Source organism: Pteropus medius, unplaced genomic scaffold (genome assembly GCF_902729225.1).
Source record: "Pteropus medius unplaced genomic scaffold, Ma_sr-lr_union100, whole genome shotgun sequence".
Classification (NCBI taxonomy): Eukaryota; Metazoa; Chordata; class Mammalia; order Chiroptera; family Pteropodidae; genus Pteropus; species Pteropus medius.
The window spans coordinates 26,893,318-26,902,904 of record NW_024342471.1 but is presented as its reverse complement, the minus strand read 5'-3'; the positions used below and the strand labels follow the sequence as shown (position 1 = coordinate 26,902,904).

The window sequence follows — 9,587 nt, the reverse complement described above, 5'->3', positions numbered from 1 at the left end:
CCACCTGGGGAAATGGCGCTGACACGCACAAGCCTGTACCGGTGTCTGGGGAAGACGTGGGGCTTGGCCACAGCCGCCGTCTGGCCTCTGTGCTTGTCCTGTCTGCATGGCGGGGTGGGAGCACCTGCTTGGGCTGGGGTGGGGCAGTGGGTTCCCACCTCGGCAGGGTCTCCAACACATGGGCTGCTTTGGTTGCCCGCCCCCCCTGCCCCCGTTCCGAGTGGCACGCCCTCAGAGGCTGGCCAGCTCGGACCTCCCTGGGCAGGCCTTCTGGTCCCGGCTGGGCGCCCAGCCAGTGGCCAGTGACCCAGGAGGGTCAGTGGGGTTATTTGAGGGGAGCGGCAGGAAGTGTAGCCGATGGCGGCCAGGCTCTGATTACAGATCCCAGCGTCCGAGACAGGTGTGGGGGCTGGACCGGACATAGCCCCTTGAGCTGGGCTCCTTGGGGGAGGACGGGCGGACCCTGGGTGGCCAGCCCGAGGCACCCCTCCTCCGGCACAGGCCCCGTCTCTCCTCGTGAGAATCAGCAAAACCCTGCCTCTCTCTGCTCGTCCTTTTGCTGAGGACACAGGGCCCTCTGTCCCTGGCCCCACGTATCCTGCTACCGCCCTACACGGCCATCCCGGAGCACGCGTCTGCCCACTGGGCACACACAGACTCCCCCGCCACCTCACGCTGGACCCCTGGGCCCTGGCGGCTCCAAAAGGCTCCCGTTTTTTGTGTTTTTAAACAAACCTCATGGTCCTGACCTCCGTGCACGGCACCAGTCACCGGAGACTAAACTGTTTGGATTTTGGGTCCCCCTGGGGTAAACTCCACTTCCTGTGGCTGGGGGCTGACCATCTGGCCCGACCTGGGCTGGGCTGCGGGGAGGCGGGCATAGGAGCAGGGCGCCCGGGGCCGGGCCTAATCCCCCTCCAGGCCGTGAGCCCCTGCCCACCCACCCGTCAGGGGCCCCTCGGCCCACGCCCAGGCCCCAGCACCGCCCCCTCCTCTGCACACCTGTGCGTGGGACACCCGCCCAGCGGTTGGTCCCTGGGCCCCGCCTGTCCTCCACTTGGTCGTGTTTACTCTGCCTCCCAGCGGTGGCCTCTCCACTCCCCGCTGTCCTGGAGCCATGTCCATGAGTGGCCAGTTTTCGGGCTCCCTGGTCCCGGTTTGTGGGCCGTGCTTATTTACCCAGGTGGGGGCCTGGCAGACACGCCCGCCTGCCCAGGCCTGGCCGGCCGGCCCTGCTGTGGCGTTATCTTTATCAGGGTTTCCAAATGGGGTCTCTGCCCACAGTGTGAAGCACGGGCGAGGGCCAGCGGGAGGGGGAGGGGCTGGGCCAGGGGGTCCAGGACTGGGTACCCCAGTGCTCACTCCGAGGGGAATGGCCAGGGAGCTGGCCTGGACGCCTGGTCTAGGAGGGGCTTCCTGCCTCTGCCGGCCACGGGCTGGGACCCCGGCCCATCCCTGGGAGTCAGCGGGGGGCTGCTTCCTGCAGGGACACGGCTGAGTCACGGCTGCCCCGGTGATTCACGCTGCCGGCGGCCAGCTGGTGGGGGCAGGGCCCCTCCTCCTTCGGGGCACGAGGGCTTGGCCCGGGTCTCCCCGGCCCTGAGATGGGCCAAGGCAGAGGTGAGGTGTGCTGGCCCTGACCATCTTGCACTCTGGGGGTTCCGGCTGCGGCCCTGCCCTCAGCGATGTGGGTGCTGAGCCCAGGTGGCTGCTGGCCAGCTGTCGCCCTCCGCACCAGCCCCTCCCGAGGGGTTAGAGACCCTGCTGGTTCTGCACCTCTCTCCCTTCAGACCTCCCCGTCTGTCCAGATCCCGTCCCTGCACCTCTGTCCCTGGACACCGGAGTGTGGTGTGGCCCAGGTGCCCTCACAGTGGCCGTGGTCGGTGGCTGCTGGCCTCTGCCCGTCCACCTGTAGGGGAAGCGGTACTTTCCGCGCGAGGCTCTTGGCGCTGCCGCTCCATCTCGGAGGGCGCTGTGCCCCGGCCCCGGTCTTTGCACTTCTACAGTGTTTGTCTTTCCGCTGCCCCGTGCCCGGGGACGGGAGTGACTCCCAGGGGTCACACAGCCATTGATGCCTAGAATCCCCCCCGGGCCTCCTGCTCCGGCGTGTCAGGCAGGAGTCGGGGGGCAGGAGCCCTGCTGGGGGGCCCTGGCCCTCTGCCGTCAGGCTGGGTGTGGGGGCCGAGAGGCAGTCCGGCTGCTGTTCTGGAAGTATGCCTGCCCCAAAATAGCCGGATTGTTAAAAATAACTCAGGAGGCTTTTGTTTGACTTTTGCTTTAAAAGACTTTTTTCCTTCTGCAGAGAACTGTGCGGCAGCGGGAAAGGTCAGAGGTGGGCCAGGCGGGGTGGGGGCGGGCGCCGTGTCCAGGGGTCAAGGGGTCTGCGCCCTTCCTGGGGCATGCCCCGTGTGGCCTTGGGAGCAGCATCAGGTTGGGGACAGGCGGAGGGCGCTGGGAACACGCCTTTCTCCCCTGCAGCCTGGGCCACGTGTCCGGAGACCCCGCAGACGACCAGGTGGACAGGAGGCAGGGGTCTCTCTGACTGCGTCCCGGCGTGTGGGTGGGGTGGAAGCTGCCGAGCCGCTTCGTCCTGCCCGATTGGCCTTCGAATCAGTATTTGTGCAAGTGCTCTCAGCTGGGAAGAATGTGCCCGGCCCTCCGACCTGGGGGAGGGACAGAGCTGGCCAGCGGAGGGTCCAGCCTGGTGGCCTCACTCAGGGAAAGGCGGGGGCGGGTCCCAGGGGGCTCAGTGGGAGCCTTCAGTCTCCTGGGGGGGGCCCTTTGGTAAGGGTGTGCTGCGGCCCCCCACCCCCAGGAGATTGAGCAGCCTGTGTCCGTGACTCATAGACATCCAGCCGCCCCCCCCCCGCCCGCCCTCTTCCTCACGAAGACCCCTCCTGGCACAAGGGCCACCCAAGGTCCCCCAGGGCTCCCTGGAATGCCTGAGGGTTGGCCGAGGTGCTGGCTGGGTGCAGCATCTGTCCTCTAGGGGCTCATGCCCCTCCCCCAACCGGGCGGAACAGAGGAAGATGACATCAGAGCCTGGCAGTGGGTGAATAGGCTGCACCCCCCACCCTGGGGAGAGGCCACTTGGCTTGATGTGTGCCTGTCCCTGTGAACACCAGACCTTCCAGGAAGGGCAGGACTCAGAACAGGCGTGTCTCGGGGTCCTGGGACTCTGCCCCCACCGGCATTCCTAGCAGCGTGTGCCTCCCGAGGGCTGGGCCGCCGGGGATTCACTGTCCCTTCAGAGTCACCCTGCAGGCTGGGAGGGCGGTCTGTGTCCCTCCACTTGCCCTGCCTGGACAATGACCTGTCCAACTTCGTTGTCCCCTGGGCTTTGGGGCCAAGGCGGAGGGACTCACTGGTCCTGCGAGCTAAGAGGCCTGGGAGGCCGAGCCCAGAGTGGGGGCCTGGGGTGTGTGCCGGGCACGGCAGATGCATGCGGGTGTGCGAGGGTGGAGCCTGCTCACGTGCCCGCCCTCCCAGGGGTCTGGGGGGCCCAGCCTTGTCATTGAGGCTACGGGATGGGCAGGTGCTTCTGCCTGAGCCACTGCTGTTCCCAGTGGACCCAGAGCCCTTGGGCTGTGCCCTGGAGTCATGGGTCCCACGTACAGACATGAGACCCCCGCTGTGTTGTGTTCCCTGGGGAGCTGAATAGGAGATGCCTTTGGCAGGGGGAGCCCGGCTTCCCATTTTCCAGTCTATTTCCCCTGTTGGGGCTTTGTGATGGTGGGGGCTGGGCCCAGCTGCTCCAGGCCACCTGTCCCCGGGGGCCTCAGTGGCCAGGGCTGGTCAGTAAGTGGAGGGGCAGGTTCTGAGTTAGCTCTGAGAATGATGGCATAGTGACCACGTGAGGCTGGAATGGGCCCCGTACAGGGTAGGAGGGTCACCGGCAGCTGTGCAAGGGGGCCAGGCTCACTTGGGAGCTGGGGACACTGGCCACCGCTCAGCCCAGCCCCTGGCACCGCAGCTGTGGGGTCACCCGTCTTCTCGCCCAGCCCCTCCGCTGGGCCCTGAAGACGGGCTGCCCCCCACATGCCCCGGCTGGCCCCCGCAGCCACCAGGCCTGTCTCAGCCTCAGAGCCCAGGGACCTGTTTGGCTGTTGGGTTCCCGGGGCAAAGATGGGGAGGCAGACGGGTCTGGGCCCTGGGTGCGTGTGTATACCCCCAGACCCAGGCAGTGTCCGGTGAAGGCCTCAGTGGCCGGGGCTGGTCAGCGAGCCCCAGGGCTGCTCCCCGAGCCAGCTGGCCCTAAGCATACCCACAGATGTCCCCTGCGGGAGCGGGAAGCCCCGTGCCAGGGGGCGGGGGTGGCCCTCCAGATGCCTCGGGCGTCAACACCCTCACCCCCACAGGTGTTCCACGTGGCCTACGTGCTCATCAAGTTTGCCAACGCCCCTCGGCCAGACCTGTGGGTGCTGGAGAGGTCCACGGACTTCGGCCTCACCTACCAGCCGTGGCAGTTCTTCGCCTGTGAGTGTCCCCGAGCCTGGGACTGGCTGGGGCGTCCCCTGGGGCAGCTGTCAGCAGCAAACTCTCGGGGGCTCGGCTTCTACATGGGTCAGGACTGCCGGGTACACATCCCCAAAGGCGGTGGCGGGGGGCGGGGGGTGTGAGCCGCTCCCGTCCCCAGTGTGGGGCGCGGCTAGGTCCGGGGGCTGGTGGCGCCCGGAGTCACCATGCTGTCTCTTGGCTCCCTCTGGACTGGCTTCCTGCTCTGGCAGCTGCTGAGCGGCTTAGCTGCCTGCCCGGAGGAGCACGGGGCCATGCTCACTGACCGGCCATGTCATGTGTCACCTGGACCAGCCGCGTAGCTGTTGGCGCTGCTGCGGCTGGACAGGCCTGGGCCACCTTTCTCTCCAGCGCTCCACGCCTGACAGTGGGGCAGGCAGCCCTGCGAAGGAGCACGGGGCACAGTCCCCCAAGCACTGGGATCAGGGGGCCATCCCGGGGCCCTGTTCTCTGCAGAGAGGGACAGCTCTGCCCCGTGGGCCAGTTCCGAATCACCAGGCTGGGGCATGGCGGGCGGCCTGGGCTCCTGTGGTGCATTCCCAGGGAGGCCCCTCTGTCAGCCAGAGTGCCACCCTCTCCAGCAAAGCCCTGGGGGCGGCCGGTGACCATCCAGGCAGGGCCATGTACCCACCACACAGCCGAGGCCATGAGGCGTGGGGAGTCCACCCTCACCTTCCCGCGGTCCCGCAGCCTCCAAGCGGGACTGCCTCGAGCGGTTCGGGGCACCATCGCTGGAGCGCATCACGCGGGACGATGACGTCATCTGCACCACGGAGTACTCGCGGATCGTGCCCCTGGAGAATGGCGAGGTGGGCCCCGCAGGGCAGGGCGGGGCAGGGCGGGGCCTGGCGGCGCGCTCTGGTGGCAGCCTGACCACGCCCACTGCCCGCAGGTCGTGGTGTCCCTGGTGAACAGGCGCCCTGGGGCCATGAACTTCTCCTACTCGCCCCTGCTGCGTGACTTCACCAAAGCTACAAACATCCGCCTGCGCTTCCTGCGCACGAACACGCTGCTGGGCCACCTCATGGGCAAGGCGCTGCGGGACCCCACCGTCACCCGCCGGGTGAGCACGCGGGCTGGGTGGGCCACGTGGGGGTCTGGGCCACACGGACTGGCGGGGCGGGGCTGGCGGCCGCGCGCTCACGGCTGGCGGGCGCAGTACTATTACAGCATCAAGGACATCAGCATTGGCGGCCGCTGCGTCTGCCACGGTCACGCGGATGTGTGTGACGCCAAAGACCCCACAGACCCCTTCAGGTGAGACCCGCAGCCCCGCCCCGCCCCTCCGCCCCGCCCGGGGGTGGGGGGGGACCTGGTTCGTGGCCGGTGCTGGCTGCCACCTCGTGGACTCAAGTTTCCCATGTGCACCTCGTGGGGCTCTTGTCTGGACACCAGCCAGCTGCCCCGCCCACCCCAGGGGAAGTCCAGGGCCCTGTGGGGGGGTCGCAGAGGGAGGCAGTGGCCTGAGGCTGCACGTCCCTGTCCTCCGGATCGGACAGTGTGCCCACCCCACCTTCCCTCAGAGCACAATGCACCCCCTGCTGCCCCCACCCCGACCTCCACTGCCCACCGCAAGCAGGGCCAAGGCCCAGAGGTTGGGGGCTGAGGGGGTGCTGAGGGTACCACCACCCCCCACGGTGCCCTGCACAGCGCAGGCAGCAGACTCCGGGCCACAGGGCGCCGTGAGCCCCTCCCCCCGCTAATCTGCATCTTTAATAAGCTGCAGTAGGTGTTGTGGGCCCATGTGGCTCCAGGCGCCCTAAATTCCACAGCGCATACTCACCAGGATTGCCAGCGCTGGGCCCGGGCCGCGCCCCCTGCTCCCTGCAGGCCTGCTCTCCCCTCTTTGTTCCCCCCCTCCCCGCTCCTTTCCCCGCTTCTTCCTTCCCTCCATCCCTTCTCTTCTTCCTTCTTTCTGTAGCTGTGTGTCGAGCTAACTCATGCTGGATACTGTCCTTGCCCTGGGGACACAGGTGGGCCCCCAGCCCAGCCCCAGGAGCACCTGTTTTGGGGAGACAGGGAACAAGCAAACATGTACCCAACATGGTAGCACCCGCAGGGCTGAGTGCTGTGGGCCGTAAGCGGGGACGGGGCTGGACACACGGCTGAGAGGCGCAGCAGAGCCTGTGAGGGGTGCGCTGCAGCGAAGTTCCTGGACCCCCTCCTGCAGCCGGGCACCCCCCACAGGCATGGGTTCTGTGTTGGCAGTGTAGCCAACACCCACTCTGGGAAACCAAGTGCCAGGCAGAGACACGTGAGGCCTGGGCCAGGAGCCCGCTGGGTGCCAGGTCGCGCTCAGACGAGAGGCGGGCCTGCCCACACCTGCTGGGACGTCTCGGGCATCCACCCTGACTCACCTGCACCTGGGCGTGGCCTGCGCTCAGCTCACCCTGCAGGGGCCGTGTGGGCCATGCATCGTCCCCAGCTGCCATCGCACACTAGGGTCCTGGAACATCAGCCTGCCCCGTGCTCCCGGCCACCTCTGCAGGGGGCACCTCCGGCCCCACCCGCACTGTCTGCCACCCGCGGCACCGACACCTCCATCACTGCTGGCTGCCTGCCTGGCTCTGCTGAACCCCTCTCCCCCCTCTCCCCGTGACTTGGGGGTCACGTGTGTGCCTCAGCTCACTCTGGCTGCCGTGACAAAATGCCACAGACAGGCTTAAGCACAACAGCTGGCTTCTCACAGTCCTGGAGGCTGGTGGGGGCGTCTTCTCTGCGCCCCCACATGACGGGCTTCTGGGAGGGGCAGAGTCGCTCTCTGGGGTTCCTTTACAAGGACACTAATCCCCTGGTGGCCTCCCACAAGCTGCACCTCCACACGTGAATTTGGGGGAGACACACCATTCAGCCCCTGCTTATCAGGCACAGTTGACCTAACCAGGTGCAGCTTGACACCGGGCCTGAGGGCTCTGACCCGGGCAGCCAGCAGGGGCTGCCTCAGCGCCGCCCCCGGCTTCCCGCTGGCCTGTCCCCGCTCCTTCCCGGGACCTCACTGCGGTCCTGGGGACACGCTTTCCCGAGCTGCACCCTTGAGTTGTTCTTTCCACGAGTCTGTGAGTCACTGCAGATGGCTGCTTCTCCCTCCCTCGGTGAGACTCCAGCCGACTGCACGATGTTTGGGGGGAGGCCATCCTAGCACTCCAGAGATGTCACTTCACTGTCTCTCGGTGTCTCGAGATGCTCGGGAGAGTCCGCTGTCACTCCCGCGTCGCCCCCTGCCCCTTCTGCGTGTTTCTGTGACCGTCCCTCAGTGCCCTGCAGACTCCCTCACGGTTTCTGAATCTGAGAACGTGTCTTCACTCGTTCAAGACCCTTCCGGGCCGTGAGCTCTCTGCCTGCCGCTCTCCCCAGTTCTGCCTCTTTTCTTCCGGAATCTCGGTTGTGGCCTCCTGTCTCGGGACATCTGGACTCCTCACCTCTGTCCTCCCCTTCACAGAGCCTCTCCTCAGCTGCATCGACCTGCCATGCAGCCCACCCACTGAGCCTTAAATCCAGTCATTCGTGGAAGCCCGGATGGATTCTTTTTCATTGTCTTGCACATACCTGTTTTTCATTGTCTTGCATTTTTATGTCTAGATTCCTTCGGGTATAATCTTTGAATGTTTTTGTCTTACAGTTTTGACCCGACGGCTCCGTGACGGGCTTGGGGTCTAGTCCCACCGTTCGCTGTGTTGGTGGATTCTGGCCCTCTGTGACCCCCGCATGCCTTGGGCAGGGAAAGAGCCCTCCAGAGTGGCTCAGTGAGGTCTTTTGCCAAACACCCCAGGGTCTCACCAGCCTGGCACCACGTTTTATGCTATTTCCTTGGTTTAGAAGTGCCCCGACCATGTAGATTATTGAAAGATCAAACAACAGCTTCAGGACTGTGGGTCCAGGTTCAAGACAGGTGGACTTGCTGTGGTCACCTGTGGGTCACCCGTGGTGACCTACCTCTTCTTCCACAGAGGCCTCCAGATGCCCCTGGACTCTGAGGGACAGCGGTGTTGATTCCCAAGGCCCTGTGGACCCTGTGGAAGACGGGGCTAGGGCTATGTGATCTGAGCTCAGGGTCCCCCTTCATGGACTGGCTTCTGGGGTTACACACAGCACTGGCCCAGGACCCAGGAGCACGCAGCCAGCACGGGGCCGACTCCTGCCCTGCCTCAACTGAGCTGTGATTGGTGCTGGGGGCGGGGCTTTGGCCCGGGTGTCTGTGCAGTAGGTGGCTGCAACCTCGGTTCCCAACTGCGACCAGCTATCCCCCTGCCCACTGAGCCAGCAGGAGCTGTGTCCGGGACAGCGGGCAGGATTCCAGCCTCCAAGTGGTACCCGCCCCCAGCTGGACGAGGAAGCAGCTCTTGGCCACCTGCCCCTGGGGAGCTGCCCGGGATGCGTGGGGGTGTCTGGCTGAGCTCAGGGCTGCCTGCCGAGACCTGGGCCTCGAGGCTGGCTCACAGAGGCTGTGGTCTTGGCCTTGGGTCCTGGCCTGGTGGGGATGGCATGGCTCCAGGGCCCAGTGCTCTAGGCCGACCTGCAGACGGGGGCCACCACATTGACCACTCAGAGTCCTGCACCAGGCCTTACCCGCCGACACATCCCTGGCACCTCTGCTTCCTCACGTCCCTCTGGGTCCATGGTGGGTCTGAGCCCTCCCATGCCCACGTGTCCCCCACAGGCTGCAGTGTGCCTGCCAGCACAACACATGTGGGGGCTCCTGTGACCGCTGCTGCCCCGGCTTCAACCAGCAGCCATGGAAGCCGGCCACCACCGACAGTGCCAACGAGTGTCAGTGTGAGTGCCCCTGCACGCACACACATGCCCACATGCTCACACGGGCTTCCAGCGCTCACTCATGCTCACAATGCACGCGTGATGCTCACACATGAAATGCATATGCACTCACGGTCACATGCTTGCCCAGTGCACACACCTGCACACATTACATGTGTGCACACTTGTATGACGCACACCTGGCACTCACATGCTCACATGCATATAAATGCACACATGTACGTGATACACCCCCACACTCATACAGTGCACATACACGCGTGCTGTTGGCACACTCAGGCAACATGGCGCCTTCTGCC

The 9,587-nt window shown here is 65.8% G+C and overlaps 1 protein-coding gene across 1 annotated transcript in view; it reads left to right on the top strand.

The window, feature by feature from the left end:
- Positions 1 to 9,587, top strand: part of LAMA5 (laminin subunit alpha 5) — a 46,128-nt gene that overhangs the window by 8,077 nt on the left and 28,464 nt on the right. Inside the window, exons 3-7 of the mRNA XM_039863738.1 lie at positions 4,359 to 4,476; positions 5,206 to 5,324; positions 5,408 to 5,578; positions 5,675 to 5,772; positions 9,173 to 9,288. Coding sequence (XP_039719672.1) covers positions 4,359 to 4,476; positions 5,206 to 5,324; positions 5,408 to 5,578; positions 5,675 to 5,772; positions 9,173 to 9,288 — 622 coding nt within the window. The remainder of the gene's footprint in view (positions 1 to 4,358; positions 4,477 to 5,205; positions 5,325 to 5,407; positions 5,579 to 5,674; positions 5,773 to 9,172; positions 9,289 to 9,587) is intronic.